Source organism: Cavia porcellus, unplaced genomic scaffold, assembly GCF_034190915.1.
Source record: "Cavia porcellus strain 051 isolate PalLab524CR breed Dunkin Hartley unplaced genomic scaffold, mCavPor4.1 scaffold_17, whole genome shotgun sequence".
In the NCBI taxonomy this organism is placed as follows: Eukaryota; Metazoa; Chordata; class Mammalia; order Rodentia; family Caviidae; genus Cavia; species Cavia porcellus.
The window spans coordinates 420,811-441,299 of record NW_026947500.1 but is presented as its reverse complement, the minus strand read 5'-3'; the positions used below and the strand labels follow the sequence as shown (position 1 = coordinate 441,299).

The 20,489-nt window shown below is 32.7% G+C and overlaps 1 protein-coding gene and 1 non-coding gene across 4 annotated transcripts in view; one reads left to right on the top strand and one right to left on the bottom strand.

Annotated features, from left to right (window-relative positions):
• The window catches only part of Pdcd10 (programmed cell death 10), a 40,394-nt gene extending 30,757 nt beyond the window's left edge, over nt 1-9,637 (top strand). For all 3 annotated transcript variants that reach the window (XM_063227117.1, XM_003463522.5, XM_023562254.2), the window contains exons 5-8: nt 1,313-1,439; nt 6,329-6,407; nt 6,647-6,729; nt 9,154-9,637. In XM_063227117.1, the coding sequence (XP_063083187.1) occupies nt 1,313-1,439; nt 6,329-6,407; nt 6,647-6,729; nt 9,154-9,235 (371 nt within the window). In that variant the 3' untranslated portion in view covers nt 9,236-9,637. The remainder of the gene's footprint in view (nt 1-1,312; nt 1,440-6,328; nt 6,408-6,646; nt 6,730-9,153) is intronic.
• A 6,242-nt stretch (nt 9,638-15,879) lies between these two features.
• LOC111755136 (U6 spliceosomal RNA) lies at nt 15,880-15,986 on the bottom strand. Its single transcript, XR_002789717.2, has one exon. It is a non-coding gene; the product is annotated as a U6 spliceosomal RNA (small nuclear RNA).
• Nucleotides 15,987-20,489: the final 4,503 nt, after the last annotated feature.

The following is a 20,489-nucleotide window of genomic DNA, read 5'->3' as shown; positions in this document are numbered from 1 at the left end:
CCAGAAAAAGACCCTTACTTAGTGGTAATTGTTGGGAAGCATTTCTTACAAACCATAATTTGACAAAAGGGCCTCTCTTTTCTCACTTTGCATACCTTTTTTCTGTTTTTTGTGATGAGAGTGGAAACAGTATATGTAAAATAGTTTTTGATCTTTATTTTATATAGTATATATTTAGTTCAGTGAAGTACTTGTTGATGCTCCGTGCCTTAATTTATTCATGGTTTTTTTTTTTTTTTTGAGACAGGGTCACGCTATGCCATTCAGGCTGGCCTCACTTTTTAGCCCAGGCTGGTCTTGACCTTTTGACGATCCTCTTGCCTCAGCTGTGATTATAATTTATTCCTATTAATAAATTACAATACAATATCTAGAAAGTTCTGGTTTCATAGAAGATTAAGTTCTTTGGAAAGACTATTTTATGACATGTTTGAAAGTGGTGATCATTTTGGTTTTTTTAACATTAGTATAGCATTTTTTCCTAGAACAGATAAATAATATAACAGCCTTTCTTTATTTTTCTCAATTGTTTTTAAAAAACTAAAAGTGGGATTCATTCAAGACCATGAATAGCCATTTTCCCATAAATTTCCTATTTTTTAAGGGAGAAAAATGTAGATATTTTAGCTGATTTCATGAAGTATAAATCTTAAAAGAAGACCCTCATCACTTTTTTAGATTTCAGCACTTGCAGCCTGTTAGACTGTGCTTCATTGAATTGGTAGATTTGTAGCGCTTCCAGATCTACATTAAACTTGGTGGTAAGCTGATTTTGCTTCTGCCAAGTCTTTTTGAACTTTCTTTCCAAAGGAAAAGAGATTGTGTGGTTCTGTGATCTCTGCCTTTGTGTTAGATTTGTAATGGTGTTGCATTTTTAAGTGAGATTTCAAAAATACATGAAAAATTTTACCAGGTTGTTAGGAGGTTTTGATATGATGAACTGCAATTATTATTCATTTTAGAGGCTCTAAATTATTAAATGCGTAAGATTTTATGGTATTTCAATTTCTACACTGAAAATGTTTTGAAAATGTTTTAGTTGGAAGGAATATTAATGTTACTACATGACTAAACTGAATCTAAATAATTCTCTTTTGCAACTTAGTCTTTTGTAACTAGGTAGCTTTTTTTCTTCCCATACCCTGTCATTGAAAATTCTTAGACTTAAATTTGTCCGGGAAGAGCTGGGGATTTAGCTTAGCGGCATAAGCACCTGCCTGGCAAGTGTATGGTCATGAGTTTGATGCCTGCTACCAAAAAAAAAAGCTCAGGGAATTGCATGATGTGTTTTATTACATGTGTGTTTTATTAGAGTATATGATTGAACGACCAGAGCCAGAATTCCAGGACCTAAATGAAAAGGCACGGGCACTTAAACAAATTCTCAGTAAGATCCCGGATGAGATAAATGACAGAGTGCGGTTTCTGCAGACAATCAAGTAAGTGATTTTTTTATTTTAGTTCTTTTCTAAAATGTTTAAAAAAAATCCATTCATTCTAGTTTTTATTTTAATATGATACCAATAGTAGGTTGAAATAAAACTTGAAATCGTTAAGTACATTTTTATTAATTTACAGTACAATATTTAGAATGTTTAAAAATAACAGTGAAATGTGTATAAAGAATGTAATATGAATTATATGAATGATGGAGAAGTGTTAGATTCATCTGTATAGACAAATTAGATGACTCATAGAGAATGGTAATGAGAAATAACAAAATTTCTATTGGTCTGATTCTTTCATTGCATAAGTCTTTAGGATAAGTAATGCACTCATGTACATGAATAACATTTTCTAATATTGAGCAAACTCAACCTCCAGATCCTTGCTTTTGAGATACAAGTATGGAAGACTCAGTGCTGGGCATAGTGATCCTTGGAAGTGCATACATGAGTAGAGAAGTGCAGGGGAGACTCACACTTGGTTTCTGAATGTGTATCTTCAAACTGGAGAGTCTGATGTATTTTTTTTTTTTGTCTCAATTGATAGAAAATGAAAAAAACAGTAATTATAATGTCCCTACTAATGCAAAGTTTTGGTGAAACCATAGCTAGAAATTTACCACAGGCTTTATTCTAGAAAAGGCTGACATGAAAGAATATAAGGTACACTTGGAATAAATACTTAAATTTCATCTATCAAAAATAGTAATCTTTGAGATTCATGTTGCAAAACCATGTTTTAGCTAGTATGGGCACCTATTTTGAATGGTGAAGAGTATGGCCCAGTATTGGAAATGATGGTTCATGATAGTTATCTAAACCAGGTATTAAGAAATTATTCTTCTCTTTGAGGCTGAAGAATACAGCAGAGGCTTTTAATAGCCAAAATCTATGTCACAAAGGATAAACCTTAAGGATTTTACATTTTCACTTGATAAGAAAGCACTGACTTCTTTTAACTATCTTTAATACGTTAAGAAAGAGGACAGCCAACTGTTCATGGCATTTTATTTTTAGTATGATGTTAAATTTTTTTTTTTACCCATAAAAGGTTACAATGTCAGCATTTTCAGAGTTTTTTTATGTTTTTTCAATAATTTAATATTTGATATTTTCATTTGCCTTGTTAATTATATATTTGGTGCTAGCTATATTTCTGTGGAAAATTGAATTTTAAAATATTTTCAGATTTTGTTTCATATCATTGAATATCATTATTTCATTATTGAGTAGATGTCATGAAAATAATTGCTATCACAAAACCTGTTAAGTTTAAGCACCGTACTATTTAGTTTACATATGTTAACTTATTGCAAGCAACTTGAACAAACGGAGAAATTAAGATACCTGTCATACCATTGTCAAGGTCACAGAGAAATTTCAACCCCAGCACTCTGAAGCAGGGTCTCTCTGCTGCTTTCTACGATTCTTAATGTTTATCTAATGCTGTGATTGAAAAGTTTCCACTATTTGAGAAAAGCGTGTTACGTTGGACATTGTATGTAGGATGCCAGGATATAAGAGACAGAACAGTATTTGTGATTTAAACTGGATTAGAAATGGTAGGCCCAGAGCCTTCATCCTATTTATTTTGCCACCTTTTCCACCCTATTGAGTACATGAAGCATAAACCCTCTGTTACTCTAGAGACATAAAATTTGAAAACCACATTATTAACACCTACATTCAATCGTAAGAAAGTTGAATTTTACAATTTAAGAGTTTTGTCCATTCTCAAAAGGCTGTGCTAGGGCTTTTCTTTCTGTTTTCTGTAGTGTACTTAGTACAAATGAATAAAGAGTAACATCAAGGGAAATTTTTTTGTACTGGAAATTTATCATATGTTACTTTTGATACTAAAACTCAACTGTTCTTTGAATAGCATAGTTTGCTAAAGTGTAAGTTATCACTGTAATAAATACTGGTTACATTATGACAAATGTTACTACTGTTAATTGTTCCACAAATGACTAGACAAATTGCGCCAAAATAGAAAATGCCTCATCCTTCAGGTATGATATGTTGTGCAGTTTCTATTTTTCTTTAAAATATTCTATTTTTTCATATTTTAATTATCTTCCAATAATAAAATGGAATGTGATGTCTCAGAAACCTGCTACACCAAGCATTATAGGCAATGCTGTAGCTTGTGTTATTAATATCACATTCACTAGAATTTTAAGATTAATGGTTTTCATGATGGTTTTAAGAATGGCTTTAGACCAAACTCAATATATAGTACAGAGATTTACCCAAACTAAATATATAGCATTCCTTTTGAGTATCTGATATAAACATGGATCATACAGAATTAGGTGGCATGATTAAAAGTTATAATTTTCCATGCAGTTTTTTGATGTCTGTTTATTTTCATATGATACCTGTTATCTTTCAGTATATATATGTTTTCCAAAAGTTCCCCAACTAAATTAACTGCAGATTGTTAAATTCCTTCTTACCCACTCATGTTACCTGTCCCTTATCACAAAATCATTTACTCCAATTTGTGCATACTTACAGGATGCTTATTTTATCCCCCTTTATTTGGTTGTTTCAAGTCTTTGTTTTTTGCTTGTTTTTGCTGGTATTTTCTCTTATAGGAAAGCAATCCCCAGGTAACTGCTTACTAGTTCTCTAGTGCAGACCTTGGTACCATAAATGAAAATGCTTTTTTCTGTACAAGTGGGTAATAATATTTGCATAAATATTTCCAATTGTTCTTAGAGCACATTTTTCAACAGTTCAGTAGGTAATTGTTGCCTAAAGTCCAAATAGACATCCAGAAATAGGGATAGAGAGGCTGGCTTGGTCAGTGGAGTACTTTATAAAATCTCTGTACTTCCAAGGCATCAAATTTTAGTTCCTGGTTTTCAAACAACAGTGGTAGTTTCCACATGTGGCTCATTAGCACAATTACTGGAGAAGATTTCTTTGTCTTGATTTGATTTGGTTGGGGTGTTTTTGGTTTTTTTGTGTGTGTGTCTGTATTTGTTTCTTTTCTTCCTTCTTAAAAATTACAATTCCCAATTTTTAAAAACAAATCTGGAGTAGGATCTAGCAAATTCTTTCCTTTTCTACTTGCTTTGTTTTCCTCCCTAGACGAATTAAGCAAATTGTTTCAGAACTGCTTTTGATCTATAGAATCCAGCTTTTATAATTTTAGGTAGGTAGGTAGATAACATCATCTTGATGATTACTCCTGGAAGCATAATTTTATAATCACCATTTTTGCAGAACGTTAAACTACAAAGTGAGATTGTATGTAAATAGCTGTGTGATCACTGTGTAATTTGCTGCATTATATTTCATCTTATGTAACTCCATTGTGGATTTGGTGAACCTCTCATATTCACAGTTTAACAGAAATTGTTAATTGTAGTTTTTCTCAAAAATACACTGTTTTATTAAATAATGATGGATTTATGTTCATTACAGTAGTACATGAGATGAGAATTGCTTAAAAATGAAAGAATCAGTTACATCTTTATTCTGCTATTACTGAACTGGAAACAAAAAATAAATGAACAGGTGGCATTTCCATGTAAAATCCATCATCCTACTTGAGTGTGTACTATTTTAGTATTGTCATTGTTTGTCATACAGGAGGTAAATAAGTAAGTATTGATCAAATGTTGTTTCTACTTTAGAATAGGCTGAAATACTTTTGTGTACAGTTAATTCAGAAATCCTGTAGGCCCATACTTCTTTAAGTTTCCACACGCTTATTTACTGAAAAATATGCCGGGGAACACTGGTTTTTTTGTTGTTTTTGCTGTTTTGCTTTTTTTTTTTTTTTTTTTTTCTTTTGCTACACATACTAAAATTGAAATGTTTAGGTATGAATAATTTAAATCTGACATTTGCAATTAAAAATTCAGCACTGAAAGGTTGTGTTTCAGATGCTCTAGATTTAAGTCTTATTAATTTTTGTCTTCACTTTTGTGCTGCATTTGAACAGCAAAAGTTTTATAATTTTAAAAAGATCCTTAGAGAATGATAGGGTTTAGAATGAGAATTACATAAAGTTCAGTTTAACAGAACAAAAATTGCTGTGAAGTTAGAATATGGAATTTGAGGAGGACATTGACAGGAAAGATAACAGTAGCTAAAAATGGGTATATGGAAAGGAAAGATAATTCCAGTGAGACTTAACTGTTTTTTGAAAGAAGAAAAAGGTGTTGATACATATATAGTGAAAGAATGATTGCTGAAAAGGTTAAGGTAGACAAACATTCAGATGTTGTCATTCCTGGTACTTCAAATATATTTTGCAAAGGTTTAAAGGTAGATACTCATTTACTAGATAAAAGGTAATTGTGTCTGAAAGAGAAGGGAAGAATATTTCCTCACTTCTCAGGAGGAAACATTTTAAACCTCAAAACTTATAGATATATAATGTAAGATGTAGGTTAATGGGGCTGGGGATTTAGCTCAGTGGTAGAATGCTTGTCTAGCAAGCTGCAAGCCCTGGGTTCGGTCCTTAGCACCAAAAAATAAAAAACAAAAAACCTAAAAAAAAAAAAAAAAAGATTTTGGTTAATACAGAAATGAGTTACATGTGATATAAAATTTCATGAAATAACAAAAGTAGAGAATATGGTAGCTTGAATTCATCAAGTGAAGCTGAATGAAGTGCTGTTTAGGAAAGTTAGTGTTACTTGAGAATATTTGATCAGCAGTACAAGAGAATCAGATCATAGAATTGTACAGACTGAATCTTCCACTCCTAGCAGCTAGCCATATGTTGGCTCTACCAAAGTGTACATATGGTGATCAACAGTATAGTGTGATTAGTAATTATATGAACATAGACATACACGTGCATACCTATACTTGTTTTAAATGTAGCTGATTTTAAAGTTATATTTTTCCTTTCCTCATAGGGATATAGCTAGTGCAATAAAAGAACTTCTTGATACAGTGAATAATGTCTTCAAGAAGTACCAATACCAGAACCGCAGGGTAAGTTTTGTTGAAACTTTGCTAGTTGCTACTCTGACTATTGGTTTTTATCTAGTATTAATCAAATTAAACAGTAAAAAGTTTGATTATTGGAAATTGTGTCATAATTTGTCCTCAAACATGCTGTTATATTTAACTAAATGCTGTTAATAACCCTCATATAAAGTCTGTCCTCTGATCTTCAGTTTTTGACTGTAATTTCTCATGTTTAGTATTTTCCTTACTTTTCATAACTGTAGGCACTTGAACACCAAAAAAAAGAATTTGTAAAGTACTCCAAAAGTTTCAGTGATACTCTGAAAACATATTTTAAAGATGGCAAGTAAGTATGATATTTTCTTCTAAAATTCAGTATATTCTGTGGTTTTATGTAATATCAAAACATGTTAAATTAAGCTGTTTTAATATATTTCTAACAGTTAAAGCAGCTGTTAACAGGTGTGTACTGCAAGAAAATGAGTGGCTACTAATTCCAGCCATAACTTACTCTAGAGCAGTTGCTGTCAGACTTTCTGAAATGGACCAGGGAGTGAATATTTCTGATTTAGAGGCAAGTGCTATGGCAGTTACCCATCTTACATCTAATGTAGTGCAAAAGCAGCTATAGACAGAATGAGATCTAGTGGATATAGTTGTGTCCTAATAAAAGTTTATATACATATGAAAACTGAATTTTACGTAATTTACACCTATCACACAAGACCATATCAGTTTTTTTAAAAAAGTTTAAAATGTAAAAGCATTCTTACCAATCCATCAAGTAGTGACTCTCAAAGTTGAGTTGCTTCTGACTCAGTTGATCTAAAGTGGTACCTCAGAATTCTCATTTTTAAAAAGTTTTTTGGTGATATTAAAGCTGCAAACCTGTTGAGAACCAATGCACTAGAACTGAAACAGTACTTCTCAGTCCTGTCTGCATGCTAGAGTCACTTGTGGTCCATTTTTTAAAAATTACAGGGGGTCCACTTCTAGAGATTTATGATGCATTTGACCTGGAATGAAACCAGGATCTAAAGGTTTATAAAAGCTCTAGGTGATTTTAAAGGTTTATAAAAGCTCTAGGTGATTTTAAAGGGCTACAAGGATTGTGATCCTTGGGAGGCATTCTAATCAAATGAGAATTATAGTATAAATGTAAAATGAACAATATTGTAAGTTTATCTGTTGTAGAGTACTAGCAGAAACATTAGATTTCTTATGGAGAGACCATGCCTTCCGCCAAACTCTTGTCATAATGGTAGATCTTTGTAGTCAAAATAGAAAGCTTAGGAATTTTGTAGACAAGACCATTTTTTCTAAAATTCAATTTCAGTATCTGTCAACTTCTATTAAAACACAGCTACATGCACAAGTTCCCATTCTGTCTGTGGTTGCTTTTGTACTACATCAGATGGATAACGAATAGTTGTCTCTGAACAAATATCTCATCCTTTTAGGTTAAGATCCCTGTATGCATATACTGTTATGGTGTTATAATATTTCCAAATGCTGTTACATTAGAATTACAATTTTCAGAGTCAGTTTTAGCAATAACAGTTCAAACAAGTTGAAATATTTATAGATTAAAGATGATTGGGTATATTATATTTTATATTACTATGAATCCTAATGACTTAGTTTAATAACTTAGCATTTTTCTGAAAATAAATTTTATGTTTTTCTTTGGTCTCCTGTGCTGAGTCCAAATAGCAAAGAATACACTGAAAAAATATTTACCTGATGGTGTCCTTATTTCTGATTTTATTTAATTAAAAAATATTGTGGATAAGCACATTGAAAGGTAAAAGTTAATTTTGAGCCTACTTTTCAATAATCTAAAATTATTTACTGTGCATGAAAATTACTTACACTTCCTTTTTTTTCCCCCTTTTACCAGCTTCTTCAATTCTAGGGTTGTTGTTTTTTTTTTTTTTTTTAATGTTAACAGAATGTGCTACAAGTTTTGTACATGCTTACTAAAAATGAAAAATTATAAACCTAATCTTTAATCAGTCTTTCAATATGTGGGTGACCCAGTTAATGTCTCCCTGGTTCCTCTGTCCATGTCCAGGATGAAAGTATAAGCTGCAGCTATAATAACTAAAAAACTAATAAAGCCACACAGTGGAAATAAGACATCTGTCCTGTGCTCTCATCACATGGAAATTGGCCATTAGGAGACTGTGGGGAGCAGAGAGCAGTTTTTAAAAACATTTTGTATATTTTCGGAGTCCATCTATTGAAACCACAATTATGAAACTTTATTTCCAACATATATTAATTATAAAAGTAATTTAGAATTGTCACTTTTTTTGGAAAGGTGTGAGAAATCGGATGAGTCAGTTAAAGGTCACTATTTCTGTAGTGTTTATTATTCTCATTGATATATAGATCTTGAGGCTGAGTTTATTACCTAGTTAGATTTTGTTGCTTTTGTGAAACCACAGCTGGAGATCACATCCCAGTGCTTTTTAGTCAGTTGTTTGACCTGTACATGAACTCTGGTTGTTTGAGGTGCAGCCAGTCCTCAGCAGCCCTCCAGCTCATTGTCAGAACCACCAGGGGGCAGTAATTCCTATACTTCAGTTTGAAAAGCTGCAAAACGATCGAATCCCAAACTGGAATAAAATTGTTACACTATTCCATACTACCTTTTTTTTTCTTAAATTGATTTTGTTGCTGTTACTGATACTTGAGATGGATATAACATTTTAAGAGTGAATTTTTTCAATGAAGTTAATGCGTATTTTGTTTTCTTTTTAAACAGGGCAATAAATGTGTTCATAAGTGCCAACCGACTAATTCATCAAACCAACTTGATACTTCAGACCTTCAAAACTGTGGCCTGAAAGTTGTATATGTTAAGAAATGTACTTCTCAAAGGCAGTATTAAACTGCCTTATGTGTAAATTTTAAAGTTTGACTGTATAAATTATCAAGTCCCTCCTGAAGGGATCTAATCCAGGATGTTGAATGGGATTATTGCCATCTTACACCATATTTTTGTAAACTGTAGCTTAATCATAATCTCACACTGAAGATTTTGCATCACTTTTGCTATTATCATTCTTTTAAGAATTATAAGCCAAAAGAATTTACGCCTTAATGTGTCATTATATAACATTCCTTAAAAGAATTGTAAATATTGGTGTTTGTTTCTGACATTTTAACTTGAAAGCGATATGCTGCAAGATAATGTATTTAACAATATTTGGTGGCAAATATTCAATAAATAGTTTACATCTGTTAAACATTTCTTTACTTGAAAAAAGATGCATATATATGTGTGTGTGTGTGTATATATATATATATATATATATATATATATATATATGATCAGAAGACCAAGACAACTTGGTATAATGTCTAAAGAACTTCTCCTAATGGGAGCTTATTAGTGATTTATCAAATGATACAGCAACAAGAATTTCTATTTTTTGTCCTCAATCACTTTGGAGAAAAAGTAGTCAATGAAAATATTTTTGTTAGTTGTTACATATAAGGTACTGAATATTTTTCCATTACTTCTAGCCTGTTTTAAAAGACTTCTGAAAAAGCAGTGGCAGTTCATAGTGTCTTCTCACTATAATGCCATTTTTGAACTGTGTGACATTATAGATTTTACTCTTAAGAAATTATTCTGGTATACTGGGCCCTAATACGCTTTGCACATTTTCTCTCCAAATAGCTGCAATTAATAAGTAATTCAAAGCTATACCAATAGTTGGTTTGAAATTTTCAGGAGTGTTAATATTATATATACTCTTTCAATATGTGTAATTTTGTTTCACAATAGAGGAGTTTTAAGGAAATTCTGTATTGAGTATTCATGCAAAGTTGATTTTTCAATTATAAAATAAAGGAAAAAATCAGAATTTGTTTTATAAAGATTTCAAATACTAAATTTCTCTTGACAATATAATTTACTGTAATGCAAATTAGTTGTTTTTCCATTTTTAAAAATGAGCTTTTAAAGAATTACTATAAAAGTTATATCATCTTGTTGAATGTAGATAAAAAATATGTGGAAAGAAAAATCTAATAGATAATTGGTTTGTAGTCTTTGGGCATTTTATTGACTTTTCTTCAAAGACATATAGGCAGTAAAATATTTAGAATTGGTTATCTACTATTTTGACATAAGCTGTCATTCAATCTTGAAAGAGAATGTGTGATAATTTGCAGAATAGCTGTGAATATATGAAGAAAGAAGAGGGTTTTATTTGGAGTGGCTTTTCTAACATAACTACCCTTTTTCCTTTTATTTTTTAATCTTGTTACCAGAATTTGACAGTTACCTGAAATCACTTGTTTTGTAAGCCTTGTTCTTTTTTTCATTCTATTTATTATCGTATTTATTATCATTCATTTCTGTTATTAAATACCCCTGCAGCAGAGGCATGTTCTCAAACTTTCAGTTATTTTCATAATTCTAGCAAGGCTGAGTTTGGGTCAGTCAGGGAAAAACCAGTGTGACTGGTCAGATCTGCAGAGTAGACGAACTTGACTTAGAGGAATGGGAAAGAAGGCGACACATTTGTGGATCACCTTTTCTCTATCACTCATTCTTCTAGAAATGTTTCTTTAATTTGATTTTCTTAAAAGCTCCATGACTTACCTAACTACCTACTCAAGGGAATTATTTACACAGCAGTAATTAATTCCCCAGAACTGCTGGAGCTGGAGTTTGAATTCAATTGTCTCCAGACTGCACCCTTTTGCCCACTGTACTCTTCATTTCCAGAAGTATACTGTTGGAATACTGTTCCCTGATTGCCACACTCTGCCACAGTCTGTAAGACAAAGTTAATTTGTATGTGATTTTTTTTTTGCTATGCATCTAAGTTTGTTTGTTTTAAGATTATTGTTTTCTCAAAATACATCCTTCCCCAGCCCTAAAAAGAAAAACAGTAAATGATAATTGTGTGGTTAAAAAAATTATATATCCTTATTAGACAAAACATAGGAGTGGCAAGCCAGATTGTCTTTCATTTTTTCAACTTATATGGAAACAATTTCAAGGTTATAGAAATTTTGCAGGAATGAAAGGGCACAAAACATATTTTTCATTTCACTTTTTTTTAACCCAGGTTAAACTGTTAAAAGTTTTACTCTCATTTTATCATTTGCTTGTTTTTCCTGCCTAAAATCTCATCTCTGGACCAATTCTGTGGCTTTTCTTGTTATATGTAGCATTAATATGTTGTAATAGTACAGTCGTCTTTATCTTCCTACCCTCTTTATTTATAACAGTTTTTTTCAACTTGGTTTTCCACATGATTAGATTTAGGTTACTTCTTGGTTCATATGCTACATTGGTGGCTGTGTCTTCAAGAGAGTGACATCTAGGAGCATACAAGATCCATTTCCTCATTGATAATCTCAATTTTGGTCACCTGGTAATGGTGGAGTTCTAGTTCTATAATATAGTTACTATTTTTTACCTTCTAATTAATAAGCTGTCTCTGGGACTCTTTCAAGTCCATGGCAAAAATTTCCTCCAGGATTAAAATTCAATCAAGAGTCTTCCTTTAGTCTGTTCTTTGAGATTCATGGTGTTCTTTGAGATACATGATTTCCCAGCTCTAGCATTCCTTCCTCAGGTACCAGTCGTCCGTCAACATTCTCCTGCAAGCAGAAGCTCTCTTCTGTCACCTCTCCATCCACCCATTTATCCATCTTTGTGTCCTAAATTTTTGTGTCTGATACTGTTACAGACATGATTTTCTCTGTCTCTTTTCAGTGCTTTGTAATCCCATTAATGTATGTACTACTCAGATTGTCTGGGGACACTCCAGTCTGGAATCAGCAGTTTCTTCAAAGAATCGTAGTGTGTGGGTATTAGATGCCTAGATCTGAATCCTGAGTGCTTTTATTGCTACTAGGCCATTCGTTGACAACTATGGAGTGTCATGTATGTAAATATATTCACAAATATGGACATATACATGCACTTTTTAAGAAACTGCCAGACTTTGAAGTAGCTACACCATTACATCCTCATTAGTAATGTAATGGTTTTCCATTTCCTTATACCCTAATGGTCTGTTACTAACTTATCACAGATGTTACTACAAAAATCCTAGTGTGTGTCAGTGGTTTGAATTTTCATTTTCTGATGACAGTGATACTAAAAATCTTTTCAAGGGTTTATTAGCTACTTCATATACATGCTTTTATGCATTTTTGCATTTTTAACTTAACATCTTAGGAAATCACTAAGTTAGCAGAGACTTCTCAGTGTGCTTTTAAAATAGTATTCCATGTTGTAACAGTTTATCTGATCCTTCTCTACATGAGTACGCAGGTGATATTTAATACTTTGCAGATGTACAAATGATGCTATAATGAATGACTACACAAGCACATACTTGTTAAAGGTAAAATCTGAGTACATTCCTAGAAGTGGGATTACTGAGTCTAAGGATGTGAACATGTATAATTTGGCTAGATATTGCCAGTTTTCTTTCTAAGAAGGTTGTAGCATTTCCCCTTCCAGCAGTGTATGAGGACATTTCCTTAACAGTTTCACTGACAAAGAGTATCAAAGCATTTTAATTTTTCCCAATGTGATAAGTAAGAAAAGGTTTCTTTAGTGGAAACTAATTTGGATTTCATTTATTATAAGCAAAGTTAATGTTTTTCTTTTACACTGCTGTGAATTAAAACCAAGACTTTTGCACTGAGCTACGGCTCAGTGCTTTTTGAGCCAGAATCTCCCTGAGTTGCTAATTTACCTACTGGCCTTGAACTTGCAATCTTGCTTCAGCCTTTCATAATTCTGGGAATGTAAGCCTGTGCTTTTAAAGAACAGTTTGGTATCTTTTTGACCTTGACATTTTTTTTTCTATGCTTTTTTTTATCAATTCTTGTGAAACCATTTGGACTTAATGATTTTTTTAGTTCTTGATAACTTCTATAAAAATTGGTTTCTTTAACTTTTTATTATAAATGGGTCTATTTGTTGCATTTTTTAAAGAAACTATCTTCCCATTTTAAAATTCCATTAAAATAATTGTATGTTTTACATTTTTTCCCATGACAGTCATATTTCTTACTCTGTATTTGTGCTTGTTTTCTTTACTCAAAGAGCAAGTCACTTGTTTTAAGTTTTCTAGGATTTTACTCATTAACTTGATTTACTGTTTTTCTATTCTATATTTCATAAATCCTACTCTTATTATTTTCTTCCTTGGAGTTTACTTTTTTGTTCTTCTGATTCTTTCAGTTGATATTTCATTCTTTTAAATTGATACAGTTCTATGAAGTTTTCTCAGTTGCTTAAGAAATCTGATGATACTGTCATTCTTCAGAAACTATAAATTTCTAATTGTATTTTCTATTTTGCCTAAAAGTTAAATAGTTTCTACATAGAAAGACCTTTGTATAATTTTTATTATTTTTTGTTTTTATTTGTAGTACTTTTATTTCACGGTTTCTGCTGATTTCTTTATGCCCTAATGTATGGTCAGTTTTTTTTCAAAAATGAAAATGTCATGAGTTTGCTTCATGAATGTGATTACTTCACAAATGTAGACATTTCATAAATGCTTGTGATTATATATATTCTATTATTGGGATATAATATTCAAGATATAAAAATAACATTATTCATTTTTAGATATCTTTTTTGCTCACTTAAAATGCCTTGTACTTGCGTTAAATTTTTTTTAGCAATGTTTTTGTGTCTCCTTGCATCTCTTGTAGTTTTTCTATGTAGATGGTTGCTGTTACTTGTTTTATAGATACCTTCAATATCCTAAATGTGATATGTAAATTTTACCATTATAAAATATCTTCATCCTGTTTAATGATTTTTGAAATTTGTATTTTGACCTTGAGTTAAATTCATTTACGTTTATGTGTATGGTGGTTATGTTTGGGTTTAATTCTGGTATATTGGTTATAATTTTTGTATATATTATGTTATAGTTACTGTATATCCTTGTTCTTTTTGTATTTTCAAAGCATTCCATTTGTTTTGTTTTGAGGAAACTTTTATATTGTATTAATCTTTTATATATAGTTTTATTCTCTTTTTATTTTTAAACTTTTATGTCTATATTCGTTTTATTTTTTATGTATTTGCATCAAGGAGTTGAACCCACAATTTTCACACTGAAAAGACTGGGGTTATAGGCATGTGCTGTTATTACATTCAGTTTCTGTCAGTTTTAAAACATTTCCTGTGACTTCACCTGTTCCCTGAGTGAAGCTGCTGTTTCTATTCTACCTTTCCCTTTTTTCTCTTCTCATTTTATTGCATTTTTCTACTATATCAAAACATAAAGTTCTCAATGCATATTTCTTTTATGCATATGTGTATCATCTGTCTTATCTCCCCTGTTAAATATATGAAATGCTCATTGTTTGTTTGTTGACCAGCCTCTCTCAATCATCCATCAGTTGGTTGAAATGCATTAGTGACTCTTCATCAAGGATACAGATGAAAAATCCTCTGGGTTTTGGGGTATTCAACATTTTTTTCTACGGTCTTTTTTTTTTTGTCTTTTTCCTTTTTATCAGTACTGGGAATCGAACTCACAACTGCCTGCTTACAAGGCAGGCGCTTATGCTGCTGAGCTAAATCCCCTTTTTCTACAGTCTTGATACTTGAAGGATATCTTGGTTGTTCATAATGTTCTGATTTCACATTTTTCCTAAAAATTAGTTAAAAATGTGTTGCCTTTGATGCCCTTCCTTATTTGATAAGTCTAATATCTGTTTAATTCTCTTGCCTTTAAATTATTTCTACCTTTTGCTTGGAAGACCTGCCAGTTTTTCTTCTTTTTTTTAAATTTACTAGTTGTATTATAATATATATCAAAGTCTTTTATTTATGGGAAGTTTTCTTAGATTACACTTTTAAATACTAGTTTTGTTTTCTTGTTTGTTTGTTTTATCGGTACCAGGGATCAAACTCATGACCGCGCACTTCCAAGGTAGGCGCTTATGCTGCTGAGCTAAATCTCCAGCCCCCTATTTGTTTTGTTTCATTGGTTTTTGTCCAGAGTTATCAAGTAAACATGTTATATCCTCTTTGCCTGGCTCCAATTCAACCAACTTTTCTGCAAACTTTTTTACTCTGTTTTTCCTATTTTAATTAAATTTTTATCCAGATCTGTTCTCTGTACTCTTGGGTCCTTATAATTTAACCTGTGTTTCTAGTATAATTTTCTTTTTGTACTTCTTATATGCAATTTACTTTTTATTTCTTCCTAGATAGTGCATTTTTCTTTTTAGTACTTCTACTTGTGATTCAATCTAGTTTTTTAAAATAATATATGCTTGCTTGAAGATGGTAAACTTGATGAGGTGTGCTATGTAGTTTCTTTAGCTGATTGTTTTGTGTTGTGTAGAGGAAGACTTGGCAGCAGAAATGAATTGTGTTGATGTTAGTGACAGGAAAATCAGCATTTTCCCAGTTCTTTTTATATGCCCAGATGCTTAAGTATATATTATACTTTTAACTGGTTCTTTTTTTTTAATTTTTAAAAATATGGAATGCTTCACGAATTTGCCTGTCATCCTTGTGCGGGGGCCATTCTAGTCTACTCTGTATCGTTCCAGTTTTAGTATATGTGCTGCCGAAGGGAGCACCACTGGTTAATTTTCTAGAGGCAGTGCCTCACCTTAAGTGGTACTGCCATTCCTGCCACTTCTGTGTAGATGGTTTTGTGGTCTACCAGGTACCCATGTATGTTAAGGATTGTGGCCTCTAATATTGCATTCGTTCTATGAAAAACTTATTTCCTGAAGTCTTTAGGTACATTGTCTTCCTTCTCACAGACTATGTTAAATCTCACCTGCTCCCACACTCAAGAGTTGCAGCAGTTAGGGAACACTGGTTGCTTCTTTGGGGTTTTCTTCTGTTACAGGCAATTTGAAGGTTGCACTGTTCTGTGTTCCTAGTAATACTGTAGGCATGTGTCACTGAGGTTTATTTTTAATGTCTATGTTGATGTATCATTTTATTGATATATCAAAGAAATTCACACTCAACCATCACCGTTCTCTGAATCTGTAAATTCCTTTTTCAGTTTCTCAATTTTTCCAGGATGTTAAATCGAAAATTCCTGAAAAGTACCTTTAAAAGCCTGATAGGTAAATCAGGCCCTCTGTTGTCCTTTGAGAGTAGAGATTAGGAAACGCTCTGATGCCTGAAATCTAGTAATTGTTTTTATCACCAGATGAACTATGCAAAGCAGTTGTGATAAATCATGTAATAATATGCATTTTTGAGTAAAATTCAGTTTTTCTAATGATTACTACTGTTAGTGTTCTTGGGCTGGTAAAATAAAATACAATAGACAGGGACCTTAACCAACAAAAATTTATTTTCTCACAGCTGAAAGTCTATGATCAGAGTACCAACATGGTAGGATGCTGGTGAGGACTCCTTCTGGCTTCAGACCACCATTTTCTCCTTATTTTCATATCAGAAAAAAGAAAGATACATGTAAAGACAGTATTTGGCAGCATCTGTTACTGTAACAAACACCTGAGATAATCAACTTATAAACATGGGAAATATTTCTGTTGACTCAAAACCTCAAAGATTTCAGTCCATTACTAGTTAGCCCTGTTGATTTGGACCTGTGGAAGAATGTACATGGTGGAGACAAACACCTCATGACAACCAAGCAAAACAAATGGGTCTCATACCTCCCTTAAAGTCAGTCCTCAGTGACTGAAGATCTCCCTCTAGGTACCTCCTATTATGTAGTGGCACCATGTGACTGATGTCACCAAGGTTTTGCCCATGGGCCTTCTAAACTATAGAAGGGATAGGGCACTGTGATATCCTCCAGGGTGCCTTCTTATAAGCGTACTAATGCTATCATGAAATGTCACACCCCTCCAGACCTCATCTAAACCTAATTGCCTCTTCAAAATGCTGTTTCCATTCAGCACTCTGCATGTTTGGGCTTCAACATACAAATTTTAGATGTTATTCAGTTCAACGGAAGTATAGTACTCAGGATTATTAGAGGAAAAGTAAAGTGAGGATCAGTTGCTTAAAAGGGTAGTGTTTAAAACTGATAGCATTAGGTAATTAAGTGCTCAAATGGATGCTAATCTATAGAGAACAAAGATTCAGAGAATACAGGCGTACTAGCTAAGAGATGGTGAGTGAATACGTATTAGCCAACTTGTGTAGAACAGAGGTAACGTCATGCACACAAACATGCAAAGAGAAAACAGCAAAGGAATGAAGTTTTAGTTAATCCTGCAAATATAGCAGAAAGTAAGACAGCAACTCGGATATAAGGACATAGAGTTTTTATTTTGTAGACTATTATACTTTCCCCAAGGGATATTTGTAAATAGAAGCTGAAGTATACATTTTATTTCCCTAATGCCTGTCAGTGTATGGGATTGCTGTCCTGCCTCTTAGCTGTGTTTTCTTACATAAGTCAAGTTCCTGTGCTTTAGTTTCTTCTATAAAATTTAAGGGCACACTTTCACACCAAAATATTCCTTTTATTTCCTCCATTCTATTTTAAAGAGATTCTCTTAGTTGCTTTCTCATTGCTGAAACAAAATACTCAACACCCACAAGTTAAGAAAAGAAAGTTTTATTTAACTCACAGTTTGTAGAAATTTCAGTCCTTCATTGGCTGGCTTCAAGACAGGGTGACCTGGCAGATGGGCATCAGAGAGGAGAAACAGTTCATAGTGGGTAGGATGTAGCAAAACAAGCAAGAAACGACCAGAGCACCCTCTGTCCCCGGTAGAGTATTTTGCGGAAGGAGGCACCACACCCTTAATCCTTGTGCCCTTGAGCCTAGCATTGCACCATGAATCAATCCCAACCTCACATTCAAGATCAAACCAGTGCTGAAAAAAATCCTGCCCATGACTGCCTGAGGCTTTAAGAGACATCTAGAGGCACAAGCCATAATAGCGATGATCCTCGCTGTATTTTGTGTTTTTGTTTCCTTTCTACATCCTTTCCTCTAGTAGATGATAGAGTGGAGGATGGTGTTGAACTGTGTTTCAGTCAAGATTCTTCAAAGAAACAAGGTACACAGGATCTATGTATTCAATAGTATGTATATACCCCAATTGGGTACATACACGTATATGCTGTATAGTTTCCTATATGCATGAGATTGTGGTAAAGAATTGGCTTGTTTTAACCAGGGAAACTGACACGTTCCAGTATCAGTATGATGAACCAATAAGCTAGAGATCTAGGAGACTTGACAGTTTGCTTCTAGTTTGAGACCACAAAGACCTTAGAATCAGGAGAGCCAGTGGTGGAATTCCCATCCAAAGATCATCAGCCTGAAGATTCAAAGAGGGAATGTTTTAGTTCACGTATGAAGGCAGGAGAATGTTGTGTTCCAGTTCAAAGTCCATCAGGAAGAAACAGTTCTCTTCCTCGGGCAAGATTCAGTCTTTTTTTTTCTATTCAAGCTTCAACTGATTGAATAAGGTCCTTCCTCACTATGAAGGCAATGCACTTCAGTTTACTGATTCAAAAAAAAAAAAAAAAAACCAGAATAATATTTGATCATTATGTAGGCACTCCATGGCCTAATTGAGTTGTCACAAAATTAATCATTAAGCTATAAGGAGGGAACTTCTGCTAGTGAAACTAGAAATGGAAGCCAAGAGCACAACAACCTAGAAGTAATCAATAAAAATATCTGAATTTGTAATTTAAATCATGTGGAATATTCCATTGTCTTTGAAATGTGATTGTAACTACCAAGATCAATCACTAGAGTAATTTAGATCCTGACTACAAATTGACATTAATGTTTTAATTTGATACATCAATAGTACAGTTTGGGCTGTCCTAACCCCCATCTATGCAAACCAATCTCTACTCCCCATCAATAAATAGGAATAAATAAGATACAGTTGTACCTTTGTTCACAAACTTTATTCTTACCATGATTCTGGTTGGAAACCAGTTGGATGAGAACCAAATCAAATTCAATGGTCAGGTTCAATGTGGACCTTACAGAAAATTTGATTGTGTCCAATTCAGATTAAGACCAGAATCATGGAACTTACTGGAAAATAGGTCAGACAACTACATAAAATCTGTTAAGTTATGTTATTGACATTACAGTGTTAAAAATATACAGAAAAGTATTTGGTATACAAAAGAGAAAAGAGGATAGTATCTAGCTAAACACTCAGCACAATGCTCTACTGAATATACACTTTATAAATAGTGAAGGAATGATGTATTAGATTTCTTTTGCTCCATTAATATCAAATGTTTATTACATGCAGAAAATCTATAGAGAATATTAAGAGATGACTGAAAATCTTAAATGAAGATAAAGGTCTTATCTTGCGGAGCAACAGATAAAAATAATCAGGGAGGAGAATTAGATAAACCTAATGAACCTTCAAATAGTCTAAGGGAAACCTAAAGTAGAGGGTTTCACTCATTAAAATTACTATTAAAGAAGAGAGGAAACCTGTGGGAAAAACCCACATAAAGACAAAAATAAATTTTTATACTGTGCCTTTTAACTGTAAGACTTAAAGAAAAAGTTGGAGAAGAAAAATATGCTGGACAATTATTTTGAGTAATAGCTAATAAATGGACTGAAATGTTTCATCAGCTTAAAATAGTTATTTGAACTTTCTTGTGATAATGCTAAATAGAAAAGGGAATGGTAATTCAGAAAAGATGGCTCTATCTAGACACTTTGCCTAAAAAGCAACAAATTACCAACAGAACATTATTCTAAGGGAATTTTAAAGAGAATTTTAAACAGAAGAAAATAAAAAGATTAAATTACACGTGGAATTAACGTTGCTATAGCAGGAGACTGAATATTGGTATATTTCACCACCTTTTTGGTTGCCATTTGTGGTTCCCCTCTTTTTCATGTTTATGCATTTCTTTTTTATTAAGCTTTTCTCAAAAAATTGTTTTAGAAGTTTTTATGATTTTTGACAGTTTGACATCTGTACTCCAAAGAAAAGTACTAACCTTTTCAAGCACGTGTTACTAAGGTCTTCGGGAAAATATACCCAGTCATTTGGTAACCCCACAGGGAATGAGCAGTCATCCTTTTAAACCAAATCAGCTATTCACAAGCTTATTGAATATGTCTCTCCCTCTGTAAT